General features: G+C 39.5%; 1 protein-coding gene across 2 annotated transcripts; it reads left to right on the top strand.

Moving 5' to 3' along the window:
* Window positions 1–54: 54 nt before the first annotated feature.
* NIF3L1 (NGG1 interacting factor 3 like 1) lies at window positions 55–23,605 on the top strand. 2 transcript variants are annotated; one of them, XM_019428403.2, is made up of 7 exons: window positions 55–145; window positions 2,314–2,923; window positions 3,742–3,904; window positions 7,035–7,161; window positions 9,059–9,197; window positions 18,990–19,073; window positions 23,203–23,605. In XM_019428403.2, exons 2-7 carry the CDS (start codon window positions 2,491–2,493, stop codon window positions 23,385–23,387), a joined length of 1,131 nt encoding a protein of 376 aa, XP_019283948.2. In that variant the 5' UTR covers window positions 55–145; window positions 2,314–2,490; the 3' UTR covers window positions 23,388–23,605. The 2 variants fall into 2 exon arrangements, with proteins under 2 accessions (XP_019283948.2, XP_019283950.2); XM_019428405.2 differs by lacking the exon at window positions 9,059–9,197 and having other exon boundaries at window positions 23,203–23,316.
* The last annotated feature ends 876 nt before the right edge of the window (window positions 23,606–24,481 follow it).

The following is a 24,481-nucleotide window of genomic DNA, read 5'->3' as shown; positions in this document are numbered from 1 at the left end:
GAACTATTCTGGGCAACCTCCAGAAGTGCCTTGGGTTCAGACGTAAAATGGGAAGGACCACTTCCGCCCAGCTCCTTTCCCCCGCCCCATCTTGCAATGCCAAGAGTCCCTGCGCAGGACCGGAAGCGGTGCTAGAGGAGAATTGGTGAGTCCTGGGCTATTTATTCCCGCTTGGCCAGGCCCAGGTTAGCATAAATTGTAGGAGTTGTGAGATTGCGTCTGTGAAAGGAGGCAGAGGAGGAGACAGGGGCAGGAAACTGCCTTGTGGCATAAGAGCATAGGGCGCCAGGAGAGCAGGGGTCCTAACTCAGGAGTTTCTGCCAGTGCCTGGTCTCGTCACTGTCCTGGAAAAGGTCTGAAGTGGGACTGAAATGTCAGGTAGATAAAGTAACGTAAGAGGGTGCAGTTCGCAGGCTGTAAAGTGGTCCCTACTAATGTATTTTAAAAACAGTGCTTACTCTAGGCCAGGCATTGTTCCCAGCTGTACGGTTAAATCTTGTGACAACACTATAAGCAGGGCACTTTTATTCTCATTCTAAAGAAGGTGAGACAGCAGAGGTTGAGACATTTGTTACACAGCTGTGGTTCTGGGAGTTCGTTGCGTTTCAGAATGGGTCCTCCAACCCACAATGCTATGCTGCCTCCCATTGTTAATTGTTGCGTCAAGCTTCTCGGTTTTCTAAAAATGGAGGGTGTTCTATGTTATTTACAAGGGTTCTTTCAAATTTAGCAGTAAATAACTCAAAAGTGGTATGGTGGCCCATTAGGGCTTCACTTTCAAGGCCTGCCAGATTTAGAAGAGTCTGGAAAGTGGGGCAGTATCAGAACTTGGAAATTCGAGAGTGGAAGTGGTATAAGGACCTTTAGAAGGTCTTCCGAGACCTTAGGCTCCAGTGGATTTTGTAGGCTCTGCATCATTTCTTTGTTTTTGTTTTTAAGAAAAAGCGTGCGGGGCGAGGGGCAGAGGGAGAGAGAGAATTCCATGCAGGCGCCGTGGGGCCTGACACGGGGCTTAATCGCAGGACCCTTGGATCATGACCTGAGTCAAAATCAAGAAGAATTGGGTACTCAACCAACTGAGCCCCCCCCCCCCCCCCCCCCGCCCCGGGCGCCCCATTCAAATCAGATACTGAACAAGTACTCACATCTCTTAGTAAACATTTCTGCTGAAAAAAATAGTTTTTTTCAACAAATTTGTTAAACATTTTTGTTGAAAGAATTTGTTTTTGAAATTACTGGGTTATGACTAATTTGGTAAAATTTACAATTGGCCATGCTTTTCTTGTTAATTATTGTGCATACAATGAATGCTTTTCTTCAAAAACAGAAATGTTCCTAGAATCTTAATGGAATTAACAGTGTTTTGTATAGGGGCTAGACACTGAAGATGTTTATTAAGAAAAACTTTATTTGAGGCACCTGGGTGGCTCAATTGGTTAAGTGTCCAACTTCAGCTCAGGTCATGATCTCACAGTTCCTGAGTTCAAGCCCTGCATCAGGCTCTCTGCTGTGAGCACAGATCTGGCTTCAGATTCTTCCTCTCTGTCTCTGCCCCTCCCCTGCTCACACTGTCTCTCTCAAAAATAAATGTTAAAAAAAAGAAAAAAAGCTTTATTTAAGAAGTTAAAGGATGGGGCACCTGGGTGACTCAGCTGGTTAGTGTCTGACTCGATTTCAGCTCAGGTCATGATCTCCCAGTTTGTGAGAGCCCCGAGTTGGGCTCTGTGCTGACAGCATGGGATATTCTCTCTCTCTCCCCCACCATTCCTCTCCCCACCCCTCCCCCACTTGCACTCTCTCTGACTCTCTCAAAATAAATAAAAAGTTGAAGGAAACTTGTAAGGAAAGATAGTATTTAGAGTAATGGAAAAGGGATGAGGGTGGTTGAAGCAAGGATGGGGAGAAAAAGAACTTTGTGTTGGGGGCTGAGGAAGTGGGGATGAATGCGTACTATGTACCAGGCTTGTGCTAGGTGATTTACACATCTTAATTGATTTGCTTCTATGGATGGCCTTTGATTTTGGTTATAGTAGCTCCCATTTGGTAAATGAGAAAACAGCCTCAGAGAAGCTAAGTGACTTACCTAAGGTATCATGTGCTGGTAAGTGGCAGAATCAGTATTTGAACCCAGGGATATGTGACTATAGTCACATAGTTCTTTTGCTCATATGCTTTGCTACCTCAAAGGTCCAGGCTTAAAGTGTACATGTGTACCATTTCCTGTGTATTGACTTCAGATACTCAATTTTACCTGATTTCTTCTCTCCCTTTTGTTTTGTTTTGTTTTGTTTTGTTTTGTTTTGTTGTTGTTAGTGTGCAAGCAGGAGAGAGGGGCAGAGAGAGAGACTCTTAAGCAGGCTTCATGCTCAGTGGGGAGCTCAGTGCAGAACTCGATCCCACAACTTTGGGATCGTGACCTGAGCTGAAATCAAGAGTCAGACGCTCAACCGACTGAGCCACCCAAGCATCCCAGTTTTACCTGATTTCTGTATGTTATCTCGTGTACTCCTCACTCCCACAACAATCCGGCTTGTTCATTCCCTGATCTGCAGTTCTTCCCGTTCCTTCATGGATTTGAAGGTTCTCCTTTCCTCCTTGAATGACTTTGCATCCCTCTCACTTGCTGAGAGTTGGGACAATGTTGGATTACTGGTGGAACCAAGCCCACCACACACTGTAAACACACTCTTCCTTACCAATGACTTGACCGAGGAAGTGATGGAGGAGGCGCTGCAAAAGAAGTCGGATCTTATTCTCTCCTACCATCCGCCTATTTTCCGACCTTTGACGCACATAACCTGGAAAACCTGGAAGGAGCGCCTGGTGATTCGGGCTCTGGAAAACAGAGTTGGTATTTACTCTCCTCACACAGCCTATGATGCTGCACCCCAGGGAGTCAATAGCTGGTTGGCTAAAGGGCTTGGTGAGAAGCCTCTTCTTTCATGTTTAATATTTTCCCTACGAATGCTTTGAAATTTTAGAATGTCTTTCTAGTAGAATTTTAACTGCTTTAGATGTGGGTACCATTCTATTTTTATATATTTAAAAATAATGTTGTGAAATCTGGCCATTAAATTGCATTTGAGAAATTAAATTTTCATCCTTAATAAGGAAAGCATAGGAAATCTTTATTGCTGGACTGAGCTTTGTGAGTCCTCACTCACGTGACACAGTGCCTAGCACCCAGAAATTCAAGAAGTGCTTGTTAAATTGAGCTCTGAAATCTCAGATCTCTCCAGGATATTCTTTGTATGTCAGTTAGATAGAAATCAGATTTTCACTGAATGCTTACTCATGCCCAGCACAATGACAGAATTCAGCCTATGTGTTTTAGCTTTATTTTTAGTTAGTTATTTTCATTTACTCATTTGGGGTTGAAACTTTTATGATGACATAATCTGAATTAATGTGGTCAAGTAGGTTATGAGCATTTGCAACCTGAATGATGATTTACCTGAATAAATTTAGTAAGCAGTCACAATTCTATGTATCATCTAAAACTTCATGAGTCCAGTTTTTGTGGTATTTAACAGTCTTCTGGAAAATAATTCTGAAAATAAATTTGATTTTATGTCAATACTAAATCACTAGATTATGGGGACTTTTGGATGTATATGTAAGGGATATATATATGTGTGCATATTATATAAACATCAGTTTCTAAAAGCTTATTTCTTAAAATTTTGTCCATAATAGTTTATCTTTTTAATTAAAAAAAAAACAACACAATTTTATTCCTAGGAGTTTGCACCTCCAGGCCCATACATCCTTCCAAAGCTGCCAACTACCCAACGGGGGGAACCCACAGAGTAGAATTCAGTGTTAACTCCACCCAACACCTGGACAAAGTCATTTCTGCAGTGAAAGAAATTGCAAATATTTCTATCACTTCTTTTTCTACTAGGTATGATATATTTTTCTTCTTTTTTTGTGTGTACTTATCTGCAAGGATCTTCTTTATAAATTCTATAACTCTAGTATTGTGAACTGAAACAAATTGTTTCCCCCCAGGGTGGGTTTACGAGGCAGTATACTTCTCATTTGCATGTAGGTGCTCCAGAAGAACCATGGGTTTTTTTTTTCCTGAAACAATAAAAATGACAAGTAACACTATTTTCCAGGTGGGAGGGACTATACTATGCCTTTTATTTACAACGTTTCTAATTCCCCTGATAATGTTGAAAGGTGGTTTTTACTTTATAGTATATAGATAAACCCTACTGACTCACTGATTACATAGGTTTACTCTTACCAGTTTCAAGCAAATCAGTGATTCTCAAACACTTTAACGGAAGAAGACATTCAGGTGCCTCTTAAAAGGCCAATCATTTATTTAGGGCAGAGATATCAAAATGGTGCCTTTAGTGGATTTTCTTTGAAGCTAATTTATCCGAACATCTTTTGAAGCAAGTTAGGAGACAAGTTACACAAAGCTGGAACTTAATAATTGTTTAAAAAAACAAAGATGAATATAATAACTTTAAGAAGATGGAGATCTGTTCCAGGCTACAACAAAAAGGGACTCTTGTGAGTGGTTTTTAGGTGTAGATACCTTGTAATAAAATTATTGCAAATGCTTTCTAATAGTGTTGAGGGATTTAAAAAACCTCAAGAAAAATTGTTTCCAGGACTTTGTATAGATTCCAGTTATGGATGTCTTTTACCATATTGAAATACTGTGTAAGTACTGAAATTAAAAAGATACACATGAAAATTTCAAACAATGTAAAAGTCCTCCTTGTTCCCTCTACTCAATTCCAGTATCTTCAATTCATGTTACCTTTTCCTTTGTTTTCAGAGAAGTGGGTATCTTTCTAAACACATACAGGAACATGGAGAAATGCAGATTTTTGTGGGGTTTTTTTTTTTTTTATTGTTAATTAAATGGCGTGCTGCATTTGCCCCTTTTACTGAACAAGAGGTCTTAGAGATCTTTCTATGTAGGTACAGAAGATCTCTTTAACTGCTATGTAGTGTTTCTTATGGATCTACTGGACTTTCTTTAAGCATTTCTCTTCCTAACTAATGAACTTTTTCCTTTTTTAAAAAGTTTATTTATTTTGAGAGAAACAGAGACAGTGTGAGCTGGGGAGGGGCAAAGAGAAAGGGAGAGAGAGAATCCCAAGGAGGCAGTGCAGAGCCCAATGTGGGGCTCCTAATTCATTAAACCAAGAGATCATGACCTGAGCCGAAATCAAGAGTCAGACACTCGACCGAGTCACCTAGGTGCCTTCCTCCCTTTTTTAAAACTGATGCACATTTAGTTTGGTTTTAGTTTTTCCTTATTACGGGTGATATCTGGGTTTTGTGATTAGATTGGGGTCCAGGCACTTTTTCCTTTTTTCTTGTCAAAGCTCTACAGATGATTCCAGTGTTGACAACTACTCTTCCAGATTCTTTTAAGGTGTCTTTTAGCTCTAGAATTCTATGATTATATTTTTAGAGTTTATGGTTAAATACAAAACTTTTCTGATGCCAATGTTTTTGGAGACACTTCAGGGCATTGCTTCTCAGGGTCATTCAAGACCCCCTACAGAACGTTGGCTTCATCCTAAAGCTATGTAATTAGAATGGGGTTTGCCTGAAAAATCTGTCCAGGAGATTCTTGTTTCAGTGGTTTGAAAAATTAACTTCTTTGGGCCTTAAAAAATTCAGTTTGAGGGCACCTGGGTGGCTCGGTTGAGTGTCCAACTTTGGCTCAGGTCATGATCTCATGGATTGTGACTTTGAGCCCCACATCGGTCTTACTGCTGTCAGCTTGGAGTCTGCTTTGGATCCTCTATCTCCCTTTCTCTCTGCCCTTGCCCTGAGCGCGTGCGTGCGTGTGTGTGTGCGCGCGCGTGTTTTCTCTCTGTCTCAAAAATAAAAAGCCCTTCATTTGGGAAAAAAATTCGATTTGCTTTGGCAAATCATAGAAGTTCATAGAAGTTCTATTTCACTGGATCTGTAGAAGGGTCCAGTAGCTATCATTTTAAGAAGGTAGCAGATTTCTGATGCATACCTGGGATTAGGAACAATTCTAGAATAGTAGTTTCAAAGTGAGGTCCCTGAACCAGCAATATCAGCATCACCTGGAACTTGTTAGGTAAATTCTAAGACCCCACCTAGATCTACTGAATCTGAAACTGGGGAGGTGGGGTGGAGCTCAACATTCTATTTTAATAAGTCTACAAGGAGATTTGGATGCATGCTGAAGTTTGAAAAATATTTTTATTTATTTATTTAATTTTATTTTTTTAAGTTTACTTATTTTGAGAGAGCGAGAAAGAACACGAGAAGGGGAAGGGCACAGAGAGAGAATCCCAAGCAGGCTCCGCACTGTCAGCACAGAGCCTGACAGGGGTCTGGAACTCACAAACTGAAAGATCATGTCCTGAGCAGAAGTCAAGAATCTTGACACTTAACCGACTGAGCCACCCAGGTGTCCCTTGAGAAATACTATTCTTGGGGCACCTGGGTGGCTCAGTCGGTTGAGTGACTGACTTCGGCTCAGGTCATGATCTCGCAGTTTGTGAGTTTGAGCCCCACGTCGGGCCCTGTGCTGACAGATCAGAGCCTGAAGCCTGCTTCAGATTTTGTGTCTCCCTCTCTCTCTGCCCCTCCCCTGCTCATGCTTTGTCTCTCTCTGTCTCAGAAATAAATAAACATAAAAAAATTAAAAAAAAAAGTATTCTTGAAAATGGTTTGGTTTGGGATTGCAACCTAAATTTCATGTAAATTTTTTTTTAAGTTTATTTTGAGAGAGAGTGAGTGCAAGTGGGGGAGGGGCAGAGAGAGAGGGAGAGAGAGAATCCCAAACAGACTCTGACTGTCAGCAAGGATCCTGATGCAGGGCTTGAACCCACAAACTGAGATCATGACCTGAGCTGAAACCAAGTGTCAGAGGCTTAACTGACTGGGTCACCCAGGCGTCCCCTAAATTTCATGTAAATCTAATCTTAATTATAGGAGGTTGTAAAGTGTGGATTGTTTATAATATGTTTTACTTACATTCATCCTAGAACAGCAAGTGATTTTTTTTTTTTTTTTAATAGGACTGATGATGAAGAACAAACACGGATTAGTCTGAATTGTAGTCAGGAGGCTTTGTTACAGGTGATGGCTTTTCTTTCCCAGAACAGACAATTCTATCAGAAGACTGAAATTCTGTTACTGGAGAAGGTAATAAAAATATATACTGTGCATTTTTGTTTGGCAAATTCATTTGTAAGTTGTTATATCAACACGCTGTTAACTGTTACCTAAAGAAGCACAAGGTAGTGTTGAGGACATAAAATACCCTGGAAAATATACTGTACTGAGAAAGGGAGACATTCCAGGAATGGAAAAGTGTTGGTAGAGGTTTTAGTTCATTCAGGCTGCTATAACAAAATACCCTGGACTGGATAGCTTATGAGCAACAGAAATTTATGTCTCACAATTCTGGAGCCTGGGAATTCCCAAGATCATGGTGCTGACAGATTTGGAGTGGTATCTGGAGAGGGTCCACTTCCTGATTCATCATCGGTACCTTCCCTCTGTGTCCTCACGTAATGGGAAGCACTAAGGATCTCTCTTGGAATCTGTTTTATAAACTAATTCCAGTCACGTGGGGTCCCCTCTCATGACTTAAGTACCCCCTAAGGGCTCCACCTGCTAATACCATCATCTTTGGGGGTTAGGATTTCAACATAGGAATTTGTGCAGGGGCAGACACATTCAGGTTATAGAAGTGTAGTATTGTGTGGTTTTTTTGTGTGTATTTTTTTAAATGTTTATTTTTTTTTAGAGAGTGACAGAGTGTGAGTGGGAGAGGGGCAGAGACAGAGGGAGACACAGAATCCAAAGCAGGTTCCAGGCACTGAGCTGTCAGCACAGAGCCTGATGTGGGGCTCGAACCCCCCCATGAGATCATGACCTGAGCGGAAGTTGGACGTTTAACCAGCTGAGCCACTCAGGTGCCCCAGTGTGGTAGTTTTTTTTTTTTTTAATGTTTTTTTATTGAAGTATGGTTGAAACCCAGTATCATATAGTACTTTTTAGGGTTAGAGACTCGGTTACAGGTTCTATCACTTTTATACCCTCTGCCTGGACCATTCTATTTGCTCCTTTAACTTGACAGCTATTCATATGGTGATTTCTGCATCTTTACTTTCTGGCTCAGAATGCTTTCTTAAGGTAAAAACTTAAAAAAAGGACCCATATTTCCTGGAACTCTCTGTTCCACTTAATGGATCCCACATATAATTTAGTATATACAAATATTGACCTTATTCCCACATCTCCCCTTTGAATATTACTTTTTTCTATTTCATTGGTGGCATCATCTTCTGCCTGATTTTCTAAGTTTACAGAGCTCTCCCTTGCCTCTCATAAATCCATGCCTGCTGATTCTGTCCCCAAATCTATAGAATGTTTCTCTTCTCTATGTCACCACAGTAGTTGAAAAGTTGTGCTTTGTCACCACAGTAGTTGAAACTCTCCTATCCCAGGTGACAAAAGAAGAGTAGTCTCCCTAGTGGGCACCGGAAGGGCGACAGTCCATGCTTTTTCTCATAGTGTACTGGCCATGGCCTCTGTCTCCATCCCTTGCTCTGCACATCAGCTGTAGCGTCTGCTCTTGGAACCGCTCTGAGCTCGTACCTTTCCACATCTCACCCTATCCCTTTCCTACCACACTATACTTGACATCACCCCCTTTATTATTATTATACATTTTTTTTTACTTTTTTCTGGTCTGGGAGGCCTACGTTTTTGCAAAACCTTTGGTTCCACTTCCTCCAAGTATCCCCACCCCAAGTCCCAGCTCATTTATTTTGTCATTTCTTTGTGCTCCCATAAAATGGTTCCTGTCTTGTATTTAAACACTTTTATTGTGATTAGTTATCTAAACATTTGCCTCTCAGGAGACTGAGCTCCTAGAAGTCAGAGAATGTTTTTGTCAGGCTTGCATCCTTGAACTTCAACCGGGACCTGGCTGTAGTAAGCTCACAGTGTGCATGTTTTATTGATCTCAGTATTTGCTGTATGTTTTCTAGGACTGAGATGGACAGTTTTTCTAACTTGTGTTTCTCTTCAGCCTCCACTTCCACAAACTGGGATGGGACGGTTGTGCACACTGGATGAGCCTGCTTCCTTGGCAACCATGATTGAGCGAATCAAAAGGCACCTTAAACTAGCTCATGTTCGTCTTGCTCTTGGGGTAGGAAGGACCTTAGGTAAATATGATCCATTTATTTGTCCCGTGTACCTACTAATAATGTAGTATTACATAGTATTTGGGCAAAAGTTGATGGTTTGGGTTGTAGTAATGTGACAGGAAACATGTTAGTTCACGGGGGGCTGACTGATTTATTTTATCAATCCAGGTGGGCTAGGTTATGCTGTGGTGTACATCTTATTTGGCTCAAGCAAGATTTGTCTCATTCCTACTCCATGTTCATTTCAAGTCAGCAGAAGAAGTCTACTCATCGTACACTGATTGCTGTTGCAGAGGGGGAGTTTTGGATGGTCTTGGACCATCAGTTAAACATTAACCCAGAAATGATACATTTTCTGTTCAAATCATTGTCTAGAATGAATCACATTTTGAGCACAAGTCAGGGCATGAAGCACAGTCCTACCATGGGCCAGGAAGGGCGCCGGAAGTTTTTATTATTCCAATTACAATGCAAGTATTCTATTTTATAATACTGATGGCATTTTACAGCAAGATGCCAAGTGATCCACTGCAGTTTCCGAGTCTTGTAGTCTTGGTTTTTGGCTTTTAAATACTGCAGTAAACATAGGGGTGCATATATCTTTTCAAGTTAGTGTTTTTATTTTCTGTGTGTAAATATCCAGTAGTGGAATTACTGGGTCATATGTATTCCTATTTTTAATTTTTTGAGGAACCTCCATACTGTTTTCCACGGTGGTTGCACTTAGTAATGTTCCCACTAGCAGTGCATGAGGGTTCCTTTTTCTCCACATCCTTGCCAACACTTGGTATTTCTTGTCTTTTTGTTTTCAGCCAGTCTGAGAAGTGTGGGTGATCTCTCATTGTGGTTTTGGTATGCATTTCCCTGATGATTAGCGATGTTGAGCATCTCTTCATGTGTCTTTTGGCCATCTGTATGTCTTTGGAAAAATGTCTTTTCAGGTCTTCTGCCCATTTTTAAATTGGATTATTTGTTTTTTTATAGTGTTGAGTTGTAGAAGTTCTTTATATATTTTGGATGTAAGCCTGTCATTGGATATATCATTGCAAATATCTTTTCCCGTTGAGCAAATTGCCTTCTCATTTTGTTGATGGTTTCCTTTGCTGTTCAAAAGCTTTTTATTGTGGTGTAGTCCCAATAGTTTATTTTTGCTTTTGTGTACCTTCCCTGAGGAGACCTATCTAGAAAAGTATTTCTAAGCCGGTGTCAGAGAAATTACTGCTTATGTGTTCTTGTAGGAGTTTTATGGTTTCAGGGCTCACATTTAGGTTTTTAAACTGTCTTGGGTTTATTTTTGTGTATGGTATAAGAAAGCTGTCCATTTTCATTTTTTTGAATGTAGCTGTCCACTTTACCCAACACCATTTGTTTTTTTGTTTGTTTTTTTTTTTTTTTTTTTTTTTTTATATTTATTTTTGAGACAGAGAGAGACAGAGCATAAGTGGGGGAGGGTCAGAGAGAGAGAGGGAGACACAGAATCCGAAACAGGCTCCAGGCTCTGCACTGTCAGCACACAGCCCGACGCGGGGCTCGAACTCACGGACCGTGAGATCATGACCTGAGCTGAAGTCGGACGCTTAACCGACTTAACCCTTGTTTGTTTTTTCTATTGATAACCAACTTTATTGTTTTTCTTTAATTAATTTATTTATTTTTAAAATATAATTTATTGTCAAGTTAGCTAACATACAGTGTATACAGTGTGCTCTTGGCTTCGGGAGTAGATTCCCATGATTCATTCCTTACATACAACACCAGTGCTCATCCCAATAAGTGCCCTCCTCAATGCCCATCACCCATTTTCCCCTCTCCCCATCAACCCTCAGTATGTTCTCTATTTAAGTGTCTCTTATGGTCTGCCTCCCTCTCTGTTTGAAACTATTTTTCCCCCTGCCCTTCCCCCATGGTCTTCTGTTAAGTTTCTCAAATTCCACATATGAGGGAAAACATATGTATCTGTCTTTCTCTGACTGACTTATTGCACTTAGCATAATACCCTCCAGTTCCGTCCATGTTGTTGCAAATGACAAGATTTCATTCTTTCTCATTGCCAAGTAGTCATTCCATTGTGTATATAAAACACATCTTCTTTATCTTTTCATCACTTGATGGACATTTGGGCTCTTTCCATAATTTGGCTATTGTTGATAGCGCTGCTGTAAACGTTGGGGTACATATGCCCCTGTGATTCAGCAGTCCTATATCCTTTGGATAAATTCCTAGTGGTGCTATTGCTGGGTTGTAGGGTAATTCTATTTTTAATTTTTTGAGGAACCTCTGCACTGTTTTCCAGAGTGTGGCTGTACCAGTTTACATTCCCACCAACAGCGTGAGAGGGTTCCCGTTTCTCCATATCCTTGCCAACATCTGTTGTTTCCTGCGTTAATTTTAGCCACTCTGACTGGTGTGAGGTGGTATCTCAGTGTGGTTTTGATTTGTATTTCCCTGATGATGAATGACGTTGAACATCTTTTCATGTGTCTGTTGGCCATCTGGATATCTTCTTTGGAAAAGTGTCTGTTCATGTCTTCTGCCCGTTTCTTCGCTGGATTATTTGTTTTTTGGGTTGGGAGTTTGGCAAGTTCTTTATAGATTTTGGATACTGACCCTTTATTTGATATGTTATTTTCAAATATCTTCTCTCATTCTGTTGGTTGCCTTTTAGTTTTGTTGATTGTTTCCTTCACTGTGTAGAAGCTTTTTATCTTGATGAGGTCCTAATTGTTCATTTTTGCTTTTATTTCCCTTGCCTTCGGAGACATACCAAGTAAGAAGTTACTGGGACTGAAGTCAAAGAGGTTGTTGCCTGTTTTCTTCTCTAGGGTTTTGATGGTATCCTGTCTCATATTTAGGTCTTTTGTCCATTTGAGTTTATTTTTGTGTATCATGTAAGAAAGTGGTCCAGTTTCATTCTTCTGCATGTTGCTGTCCAATTCTCCCATCACCATTTTCTAAAGAGACTGTCTTTTCCACAGGATACTCTTTCCTGCTTTGTCAAAGATTAGTTGGCCATATGTGGGTCCAATTCTGGGTTCTCTATTCTATTCCATTGGTCTGTGTGTCTGTTTTTGTGCCAATACCAGACTGTCTTGATCATTACAGCTTTGTACTAGAGGCTAAAGTCTGTGATGGTGATGCCTCCTGCTTTGGTTTTCTTCTTCAGCATTACTTTGGCTATTCGGGTCTTTTGTGGTTCCATACAAATTTTAGGATTGTTCCAACACCATATGTTGAAGAGACTTTTTCCCATTGGATATTCTTGCCTCCTTTGTTGAAGATTAACTGACCATATATAAATGGGGGTATATTTCTCAGCTGTTTCATTGATCTATGTGTCTATTTTTATGCCAGCACAATACTTTTTTGATTATTAAACCTTTGTAGTATGTCTTATTTTTAACGTATGTTTATTTTGAGAGAGAGAGACAGAGAATGAGCAGGGGAGAGGGGCAGAGGGAGAAAGAGAATCCCAAGCAGGCTCTGCGCTGTTGGCACAGAGTTTGATGTGAGGCTCAATCCCATGAACTGTGTAATCATGACCTGAGCCGAAATCAAGAGTTGGACCCTTAACCGACTGAGCCACCCGGGTGTCCCTGTAGTATATCTTGAAATTGGGTAGTATGATGATGCCTCCTGCTTTGTTCTTTCTCAAGATTGCTTTCAATGTCTTTTGTGCTGCCATACAAATTTTAGTATTATTTGTTCCAGTTCTGTGAAAACTACTGTTAGTATTTTGATAGGGATTGCACTGAATCTGTAGATTGCTTCAGTAGTATGGACATTTTCACAATATTCATCACATCCATGATAGTGGAATATCTTTGCATTTCTTTATGTTACCTTCAATTTCTTCCATCAGTGTTTTATAGTTTTCAGAGTAGAGGACATTGACCTCATTGGTTAAGTTTATTCCTATTTTATTCTTTTTGGTGCAGTTATAAATGGAGTTGTTTTCTTAATTTCTCTTTCTGCTATTTCATTATTAGTGTATAGAAATGCAACAGATTCCTGTGTATTAATTTGTATTTTGCAACATTATTGAATTCATTTATTATTACTTTTGGTGGAGTCTTGGGGTTTTCTGGTGTATACTATTATGTTGTCTGCAAATAGTGAGAGTTTCACTTCTTCCTTAACAATTTGGATGCCTTTTATTCTTGTCTGATTGCTATGACTAGGACTTCCAGTGGCAAGAGTGGGCATCCTTGTCTTGTTCCTGATCTTAGAAGATAATCTCTGTTTTTCACCACTGAGTATGATGTTAGCTCTGGGCTTTTCATATATACCCTTTATATATTGAGGTATGTTTCCTTTAAACCCACTTTGAGGTTTTTATCATGAACAGATGTTGAATTTTATCCTGTTCTGCCCCTATTGAGATGGTCATATGATTTTTATCCTTTGCTTTGTTAATGTGTTTTACATTGATATTCTGAATATTGAAGCATCATCCTTGCGTCCTTGGAATTAATTCAGTTTGGTTGTGGTGGATGTATTGGTGAATGTGGTTTGCTAGTATTTTGTTGAGGATTTTTGCATCTATATTCACCAGGGATATTGGCCTGTAGGTTGGGAGTGTCTTTGTCTCGTTTTGGTATCAGGGTAATGTTGACCTTGTAGAATGTATTTGAAGCTTTCCTTCCTCTTCTATTTTTTGGAATAGTTGAAGGAGAATACCTATCAAATCTTCCTTGTTTGGTAAATTCATCTATATATCTAGACTTGTATTTGTTGCGAGTTTTTTGATTACCCATTAAATCTCATTGAATTGGTCTGTTCAGATTTTATTTGTTTTTACTTTAGAGAGAGAGTGTGTGCATCAGTGGGGAGAGGGGCAGAGGAAGGGAGAGAATCTTAAGCAGGTTCCACTCTCAGTCCATCATGGGACTTGATCCTACATCCCTGGGATCATGACCTGAGCTGAAATCAAGAAGCGGACACTCAACCAACTGAGCCACAGTGTGTTTAGATTTTCTATTAATCCCTGATTCAATTTTGGAAGTGTGTTTAGATTTTCTATTAATCCCTGATTCAATTTTGGAAGATTGTGTTTTTCCAAGAGTTTATCTATTTCTTCTAGGTTGTTCAGTTTGTTGGCATATAATTTTTCATAGTAGTCTCTTTGGATTTCTGTTTTGTCAGTTGTTACTTCATTCATTTCTGATTTTTTTAAATTTGGGTCCTCTATTTTTCTTGATAAGTCTGGCTAAAGGTTTATCAATTTTTGTTTATCTATTCAAAGAAACAGCTCTTGGTTTCCTTGATCTTTTCTATTGTTTTTTTATTTTAGTCTGTATTTCATTTATTTCTGTCCTGATCTTTTATTTCCTTCCACTAACCTTGGGTTTTATTGTTCTCATTCTGTTAGATATAAGGTTAGATTGTTCAGATATTTCTTGTTTCTTGAGGTAGGCCTGTATCACTGTAAATTTTCCTTTCACTGCTTTTGCTGTGTCCCAAAGATTTTGGACCATCGTGTTTTCATTTTCATTTGTCTCTGTATTTTTTGATTTCTTTGTTGACACATTGGTTGTTTAGCTCCCACATGTTTGTGTTTTTTTTCCAGTTTTTTTCTTGTGATTGATTTCTAGTTTCCTACCATTGTGGTTGGAAAAGATGCATGATATGATGTTAGTCTTCATAAATTTATTGAGACTTATTTTTTTTTAATTCTTTTTAAATGTTTTATTTATTTTTGAGAGAGACAGAGACAGAATGCAAGTGGGTTAGGGGCAGAGAGAGAGACACACACACAGAATCCAGAGCAGGCTCCAGGCTCCAGGCTCCAAGCTGTCAGCCCGATGCGGGGCTTGAACTCACACGCCGTGAGATCATGACCCGAGCCGAAGTTGGACGCTCAACAGACTGAGCCACCCCGGCGCCCCAATTGAGACTTCTTTTTTGGCCTAACATGTTTTATCCTGGAGAATCTTCCATGTACGTTTGAAAAGAAGGTATATTCTGTTGTTTTGGGATGGAATGTTCTGTATATATCTGCTAACACTAATGTGTTGTCCAAAGACACTGTTTCTTTATGGATTTTCTGCCTGGATGATTTATCCATCAATATAAGTAGGTGTTAAAGTCTCCTACTGTTACGATAGTATGGTCAAACTTTCTCTTTATATCTGTTAATAGTTGTTTTATGTATTTAGGTGCTCCAATGTTGGGTGCAGAGATATTTATAATTGTTATATCCTTTTTTGCATTGATTCCTTTACCATTATGTAATGCCTTCTTTCTCTCTTGTTACATCTTTGTTTTAAAGTCTATTTTGTATTGCTACCTTTGTTTTGTTTTGTTTTGTTTTGCTTCCATTTGCATGGAATCTTCTTCCATCCCTTTTCCTTCAGTTTGTATGTATCTTTAGGTCTGAAGTGATAAAATACAGACCCTTCTATATGCTGCCTACAGGAGACTCACTTCACCCTATATTTTTTGATTGTTGCATTTACACCATTTACATTTAAAGTAATTACTGATAGGTATGTGCTTATTTTTATTTTGTTAATTGTTTTCTGGTTATTTATGTAGTTCTTTTCTGTTCCTTTTTTCTTCTCTTGTTCCCTTTCGTTGTCACTGGTAATTTTCTTTAGTGTTATGCTTGGCTTGCTTTCTTTTCAGTTTTTGTGGATCTGTTACAGATTTTTGTGTTTGTGGTTACCAGAAAGTTTCTCTATAGGACCCTAAATATATAGCCATCTATAATTGATGGTTACTTAAGTTCGAACACCTTTTTTTTTTTTTAATGTTTGTTTATTTTTGAGAGAGAGAGCGCGCACATGCAGTGGAGGGGCCAAGAGAGAGGGAGACAGTGCATCTGAAGCGGGCTCTGTGCTGACAGCAGAGACCCTGATGTGGGGCTTGAACTCACAAACCATGAGACCATGACCTGGGCTGAAGTCAGATGCTCAACTGACTGAGCTGCCCAGGCACCCCAAGTTGGAACACCTTTTAAAAGGACTTGTGTTTTATTCCTGCATGTTGTGTGTGGCATCATATTTGACATCTTTTTCTTCATAACTATTTCCTAATTATGGCTTTTTCTTTTCTCCTTAAAAGAAGTTCTTTAACATTTGTTGTAAGTCTGGTGTAGTGGTGATGAACTCCTTTAACTTTTGCTTGTCTGGGAAACTCATTTTATCTCTCCTTCAAATCTGAATGATAATCTGGCTAGGTAGATTATTCTTTTTTTTTTTTTTTTTTTTTTTGAGAGAGACAGAGCACATGAGCAGGGGAGGGGCAGAGAGAGGGAGACAGAATCTCAATCAGGCTCCGCAGTGTCAGCATGGAGCCTAATGTGGGGCTTGAACCCATGAAACCATGAGATCATGACTTGAGCTGAAGTCAAGAGCTGGACGCTTAGCCAACTGAGCCACCCAGGTACCCCCTGGGTAGATTATTCTTGATGGTGGGTTTTTTTCCTTTTAGCATTTTGAATATATCATGATACATTCCCTTTTGGCCTGCAAACTTTCTGCTGAAAATCAGCTGATAGCCTTCCAGAGTTTTCCATATAAATAACTTTTTGCTTCTCAGTTACTTCTTTTAAAATTCTCTTTATCTTTAGTCTTGGACATTTCAGTTATTATGTGTCATGGTGTGGATCTCCTTGGGTGTGTCTTGTTTGGACTCTCTGTGTTTCCTTCTCCAGGTCAGGGAAGTTTTCAGCTATTCTTTCTTTTTTTCTTAAATTTATTTTTATTTTTTATTAAAATTTTTTTTAATGTTTATTTTTGAGAGAGAGCAAGCATGAGTGGGAGAGAGGCAGAGAGAGGGAGGGAGGGAGGGAGGGAGACAGGATCTAAAGTTGACTCCGTGCTGTCAGTGCAAAGCCAACATGGGGCTCGAACTCACAAACTGTGAGATCATGATCTGGGCTGACATTGGACGCTCAACTGACTGAGCCACCCAGGCTTCCCAACTGTTATTTCTTCAAATAAATTGTCTGCCTTTTTCTTTATTCTCCTTCTGAGACCGATACATGCTATGATTGTTCACTTGATGTTGAAGAGATCCCTTAACCTATCCTCATTACATTTTTTTTTTTTCCTGTTCAGGTTGGCTGTGTTCCATTATCAGTTTTTCAGATCACTGATCTGTTCTTCTGCATTTGTTAATTCCCTCTAATGTATTTTTCATTGCAGTTATATTCTCCATTTCTGGTAGGGTTTTTTTTAATGTTTTGTTTATTTTTGAGAGAGCACAAGTGGGGGATGGGCAGAGAGAGAGGGACACAGAGGATCTGAAGCAGGCTCTGCACTGAGAGCAGTGAGCCCATTGTGGGGCTTGAACTCACAAACCACGAGATCATGACCTGAACCAAAGTTGATGCTCAGCCAACTGAGCTACCCAGGTGCCCTGATAGGTTTTTTTTTTTTTTTTTTTAATTTTTTTTTGATGTTTATTTATTTTTGAGACAGAGAGAGACAGAGCATGAATGGGGGAGGGGCAGAGAGAGAGAGGGAGACACAGAATTGGAAGCAGGCTCCAGGCTCTGAGCCATCAGCCCAGAGCCTGACGCGGGGCTCGAACTCACGAACCGTGAGATCGTGACCTGAGCTGAAGTCGGACGCTCAACCGACTGAGCCACCCAGGCGCCCCCTGATAGGTTTTTTTTTAAAAAATATTTTCTGTCTCTATGTTGAAGTTCTCACTGAGTTCTTCCACTCTTCTCTCCAGTCTGGTGAGCATCTTTATGACCATTACCTTAAACTCTTTACCTGGAGTATTACTTCTCCCTGTTTCATTTAGTTCTTTCTCTGAAGTTTCATTTTATTCTTTCATGTGGAACATATTCCTCTGTCTTCTCATTTTGCTTGACTTTCTGTGTTCACTTCCATGAATTATGCGGAACAGCTGCTTCTCCCCAACTTGAAGGAATGGTCTTATGTATGGTCATCCCTGAGTAGACTGTGTGCCTGCTGACTTTGGTTGGCTGGAATGGTGTTGGGCATGGGCAGACTCCCAGGGCACTCAGTGCTGGAGCTGCCCTGGTGGGATGGTTGGAGCTAAAGTGGGCATGGACTGGGGTGGTCCTAAGGCTCTCAGAGAATGCCTTGGCAGGATAACCGAAGCTGAAGTGGATGTAAGCCAAGTGTTCCAGGGTGCTCTGTGAGCTCTGTGGAGCTGAGGTGAGGCTTGGACTGGTGGGGGGGAACCTGAGTGCTTTGCACAGGGGGCACCCTGGCAGCACAGCTGTACCTGAAATAGGTATAGGCCAGAGGGTCCCAGAGCTCTCCATGCAGAGGGCACCCTCAGCCTCTCTCTTAAAATACCACTGATGGAATGACCAGTAATGAAGTGTCCATTCTAGAAGCCTTAAGTGCTAAATACTTGTTGGATTTGGGCTTCAAAGTTTCTGTTATTTTACTCTACAGCAACTCCTCAGAGGTTGTTCTTTTGACTAAATATGATATTTAAAAATACATGTCAAATGAGTTTGTAGCATTCCTATAACTAGCCCTTTTAGTCCCTCACCTGAGAAGGAGCTGGTACCTGCCTATCTCTCACTGTTGCCTGGAAAACCAGGATGGTCACTTTACCAGCCTTATGTGGGCTTGTGCACAGCTATGTCTGTTTTAAGGAATTAATAGCCCTGCATTGGGTTATTTTTGCAATACCAAAGAATCATCTGTCTATATGAAGATGTGTTTTATTATTTTTTTAAATTCAGTAAGCAAAGTTCATTTACTGGTAATGAGACCAGGAGTAAAGTCTGCATTATGTGAAAGATTATTAATACAAATTATAATATTAAAATGAAGGGGAATTATAATGTGTTGGTCTCTTGTTTCCTTTATTTTGAAGAGTCTCCAGTCAGAGTCGTGGCCCTGTGTGCTGGTTCTGGGAGCACCGTGCTGCAGGGGGTAGAGGCCGACCTTTACCTCACAGGTATGATAGCCTCTGGGTCTCCTTTTCTTTTTTGTGTGTATCATTCCCAGCTTTATTTTTTATAAGAAAAAAAAACACAACAGGTTTTTAAGCCAGCACCTGGCATATAGATGGATCTAATACCTGTTGTTAGAACCTGAACTAAATAGGAACTGCACTGAAATTGGAGATAGACCATATTCTTTAATTTTTTTTATTATTTTTTTTTTACTAGTAAATTTAGACCATATTCTTTTAGAGGGAAAAAAAAATCATTAAACAATTTACTGTTAGATTATCTTAAAAACTTGTGTTCAGTATTTATTTAACCTGTGTTCTTCCTAAACATTCTCATAGATTTCATGTCTGTTAACGGGACACTGTCTACTTTTCCACCTTAGCTAAAGCCACTAAAGCCAATCATTAGTTCCTATCAGTTCTAGCTCCAGAATCTTTTTTTTAAGGTTTATTTATTTTTGAACCCATGAACCATGAGATAATGACCTGAGCCGAAATCAAGAGTTGGATGCTCAACCAATTAGGCCACACAGGCACCCCATCCAGAATCTTTATAGAGCCTTTCCTCTTATCTCTATTCAGGCATCATCTTCTACGTGAAATACTTAAATCTAATCTTAAGTCTTCCACATACAACCCTCAAGTTAACTTTTTTTTCAAAAGTACAAATTTGATGGTATATAATATTATCCTAGCTAAAAAGTCTTTAGTGGTTTCCTTCACGTGTCCTGGTCAGGCCTGAACATTCATCCTCTTTCATGCAGCCTTCTGCTGTTTTCTCTGGCTAGAATGCCTTCCTTGCCCATTTCTTTATACTTGTAGTGATAAGCTCAAGATACCTCCTCTGAGAAGCTTTTTCTGGAACTGTCTGGCTCCTGCCCTGATGGTCATGCCTTCCTCTCCAATTACTATTGCTTTATCCTTTTTTTTTTTTTTTAATTCTTCATTTTTTAATTTTAGAGCGAGAATGAGCAGGGGAGAGGGGCAGAGGGGCAAAGGGGGAGAGAGAGAGAGAATATCTTAAGCAGGCTTCACAGTCAGCACAGAGCCTGACGTGGGGCTCATTTCCAAGACCCTGGGATCCTGATCTGAGCTGAAATCAAGAGTCGGACACTCAGCTGCCTGAGCCACCCAGGTGCCCCTCCTGTTGCTTTCTCCTTAACCTCCAGTATGCATTTCTATCAGATGGTAATTGTTCAGCTTTATACTCTGTCCTTGAGGGTAACATCTAATAGGTACAAGGCCCATCATTCAGAAGATTTGGAGGCACTTTGTACACTAATGGTTGTATTTTGCTACATTTGCATATTCTGTGTTACATACATATTCTGTGTGTGTATGTGTATAAATATATATCTATGGGTGTGCATATAAATATATTTCTATTTATGTGTTTCCCTCGAAACCATTTTGTAATAAATTTCATACATGACCTTTTATCCCAGAAGCATCAGCATATATCTCCTAAGAACTAAGGACATTTTTTTTTATTTTTTTTTAATTTTATTATTATTATTTTTTTAACGTTTATTTATTTTTGAGACAGAGAGGGACAGAGCATGAACGGGGGAGGGTCAGAGAGAGGGAGACACAGAATCCGAAACAGGCTCCAGGCTCTGAGCTGTCAGCACAGAGCCCGACGCGGGGCTCGAACTCACGGACCGCTAGATCGTGACCTGAACTGAAGTCGGACGCTTAACCGACTGAGCCACCCAGGCGCCCCCCTTTTTTTTTTTTTTTTTTTTTAACGTTAGGACATTTTCTTTTATGACCAATGATCAAATACAGGAATTTAGGATTGTTAAGACACTTACTTAATATGTAGTCTATATTTAAATTTTGCCAAATGATTAGAATTGCATTTCTTTTTCTGATTGATACCTAATCTGTGAGCACACATTGCATCTAGAAGAGTTTCTCGGCTCTGTCCAGAGCATTGACATTTTTGAAGAGTATAGGCCATTTGTTTTGTGGTATATCTCTAAATTTGGGGGATGTGATTATTTCCTTATAAATAATGACTTTCTTAAAACTAGTTCTTTTTTTTTTAAACGGCTTGAAAGAGACTTTTAAAATGTTTTTGTTTTTATTCTTTGTTTTTAGAGAGTGCACAAGTGGGAGAGAGGGGCAGAGGAAGAGAAAGAGAATCTTAAGCAGGCTCTATACTTTGCATGTAGCCTGATGTGGGACTCCATCCCATGACCCTGGGATCATGACCTGAGCCAAAATCAAGAGACACTCAACTCACTGAGCCACCCAGGCACCCCTAGTTTTCTTTGTTTACACTTCTAAGCAATATGTGCATAAGATAAATTCATGCAGTTCAAAATTGTTAAAATAGCCTTCCTATCTGTTTACTTGGGGAAATAGAAAGTATCTTCTTATCTGGCTGACCTTAGATGTCTATGATCTGTGAGGTGTCGCTTTGAGTATAACTTTAGGGATGAAAAGCACCAGGTCAAAGGCGCATATGGGCCCTCTCCTGATGTTCATCACCCTTACTCTGAGTGTAACATGGTAGTATCAGGGTGTTAAGGGTAGTATCCTAGAAAGACCAGCAGATTTGCTCCTTGTAAATATAAATTCTCATTTGCTTCTTTCCCACAGCTACCCTCCTAAGCTAGGCTTTTCTTCCCTTTGCCTTCAGCTAGTACAGAGTCTTTGCAGATCCCCCTGTCCGCGCCTTGCCTTTCATGCCTTCTCCTCACAGCATTTATAATTGTCCAGGTCACCAGACTTGTCTCTCCTGAAGCATGGCTTCTAACTGGGCCCCTTAGTGTCTTTCTTCTTTTTACTTTCCTATTTACCTTTACTATTACCTTTACCATTTACTATTACCTTTACTATTACAGATTAAGATATTTTAAAAGATTATTGAATAAAAAAATATCCCATATATGAAATTGACATGTATTGGGGAGCAGGAAAGTGTGGAGGATTAAACCTTTCCCTAAGAACCTTTTTCCCTTATTTTTTGATGTTTTCAGGGCTCTAAACATATTTCAAAATTAGACTTGTTATGAACAAGCTAAATTGTGTATTTTTGCTGTAAAATCAGAAGTCCTCAAATTCACAAATAGTGTTTTTAAAAAATTCAAGACACTTGAGGGGGCACCTGGGTGGCTCAGTGAGTTGAACATCTGGCTGTTGATTTTGCCTCAGTCATGATCCCAGGGTCATGGGATCAAGCCCTGTTGGACTCTGCAATGAGCATGGAGCCTGCTTGGGATCCCCTATCCTGCCCCTCCCTTGCGTACACACACACACACTCTCTAAAATAGGAAAAAGCAACTATTGGGGCACCTGGGTGGCTCAGTCAGTTAAACATCTTGGCTATTAATTTCGGCTCAGGTCAAGATCTCATGAACAGCGAGATTGTACTGTGGGGCTCTGCGCTGACAGCACAGAGCCTGCTTGAGATTCTCTCTGCACCACCCATGCATGTGCTTGTGCTCCTTCTCTAAATAAACATTACAAAAAATACAGGACACTGGAGTTTTTTTAAACCTTTTTACAAAAGAGGAGCTCCTCTTCTACCAGTAACTTCAGAATTTCTAGGAATTTTGCCTAAGTTAAAAGAAAATAAATACCCTGTATGTATGTATGTATGTATTTATTTACCTTGTCTTTAATTTAGAAGTAACCTTAAGCTGGTTTTATCCTTATTAGAGTAGAGCCGATACTGAAGATTTTGGTGTTCACAAAGCAAAGAAGTGTTTGGGAACTATACCTAGGATTTTCTGGAGATATTTTGTTATTTGATATTGATATAGATGAGAAATTTTCTGAAAGCCCCAGTTGACTTAGCAGTACTCGTTTATCTTCTTATGGAAACATTTTGAATGGGTGTTCTTGTAGATCTGGTTCTGGTGGTATTAGATGCTATTGCATACGGGAGTTTAGATTCTTGTCTCGAGTCTGCCAAGGAGAAAGAATTTGGAATTCTCATTGGGATGATCTGTCTCTTTCTAAATGGGAAGACACCTAATAAACCTGTACATTGCTTTCTAGATTTATGTGTAAAGTTCTGCTTTTTACACGATGAAGACTTGGGTGTTTCTGCAGTTATGGTTCAGCATTCCACAGACTCTGTGTCTAATATTTAAGTATTTGCTCTTTCCTTTGTTGGCAGGTGAGATGTCCCATCATGATGTTCTGGATGCTGCATCCCAAGGAATAAATGTCATCCTCTGTGAACACAGCAACACTGAACGAGGTTTTCTTTCTGATCTTCAAGATATGCTGGGTGCTCACTTGGAAAATAAGATTAATATTATCCTGTCAGAAAGAGACAGGGACCCTCTTCATGTGATTTAAAGCATACAGGGACAACAAGATGACAGAGTCTACAAATTGATTTGCTCCCAACTTGAATGCGTAACAGGAATCAGCAGACTTAGTATCCATCTGGAAGAATGTCATAGAATGTACACTATTTCTGGTTTGTAAATCTGCTTCACCAAATAGTCTGTAGCTTGTATGGTAAAAACCATAATGTATTAAACACTTAACAATTAAACGTATTAAACAAACTACTATTAACAAATATTTATTATAAGATGAATTAAGATTATGATACAATGTGAAGTACATATTTATCAACTCCAGGAAGATTACTTAACATTCTTGGTAAGTACCTTCTTCTTAGCTTAATTATAGATGAGATCTGTCATTTGAGATCTCTCTGCTCTTGGTTAGTTTAAAAAACTTGAGATTAGAATACTGATTTCTAGGTAGCAGCCTCTAGGGGGTGATAAGGTATGTCTGTATGTTCCTGTTCATAGATCACTAATGTCTCACATAAATTTCAGAATCAGGATGAGGTTTTGTTTTTGTGTTTTTTTTCTTAATATACATGACCATTATTCATAACTATTGTTTTATTGCTTTTGGGTAACTTACCTGTAATTTTATTAGTAATACATAAAAGATGGTTAGCTTTCAAAATACCAGTTATCATACAGTATTAATTTTGTGCTAGGCCCTCTCAAGTATGTTATAAACAGTTTCAATCCCTATAAATAAGAATACAGGTATTATTATTATTTCCATTTTATAGATGAGTGAACTGAAACAGAGGTTAAGGAGTTTGTCCAAAGCCACGTAGATAGGGAGTGAAGGAGTTAGGACACAAAATGTGGTAGCCTTGCTTCACAGTCTGTGTTCTTTACTTCTTAACACTGACGGTAAAACTGATATAGGAGTTATATAAGGAATTCTGAAGGAAAAGAAATCCATTTTCACTGGGATTTTCTCTGGCTGGTATGGGAGGTTTTTCGTTTGAATACTTATATTTGCAGTTTCTCTGCTGAGCTTTTTACTTTGGTAATAATAAAAGCAAATCTTGTAAAATGCTGAGAAAGGATTTTACATTTCTTTTGTAGGACCCTTTTCCTACCAATCATCGCCCA

This window comes from Panthera pardus, unplaced genomic scaffold (assembly GCF_024362965.1).
Source record: "Panthera pardus isolate Hobbes unplaced genomic scaffold, ASM2436296v1 HiC_scaffold_10, whole genome shotgun sequence".
Classification (NCBI taxonomy): domain Eukaryota; kingdom Metazoa; phylum Chordata; class Mammalia; order Carnivora; family Felidae; genus Panthera; species Panthera pardus.
Note: the sequence above shows the minus strand (reverse complement) of the source record. Positions and strands in the feature narration are given on the sequence as shown.

Bases quoted from the DNA above. Each gene is read 5' to 3' on its own strand.
- NIF3L1 (XM_019428403.2), top strand. From the start codon at position 2,491: ATGTTATCTCGTGTACTCCTCACTCCCACAACAATCCGGCTTGTTCAT. The intron at 2,924-3,741 runs GTGAGAAGCCTC...TTTTATTCCTAG, and splicing joins CTGGTTGGCTAAAGGGCTTG to GAGTTTGCACCTCCAGGCCC. The intron at 9,198-18,989 runs GTAAATATGATC...TTTATTTTGAAG, and splicing joins TGGGGTAGGAAGGACCTTAG to AGTCTCCAGTCAGAGTCGTG.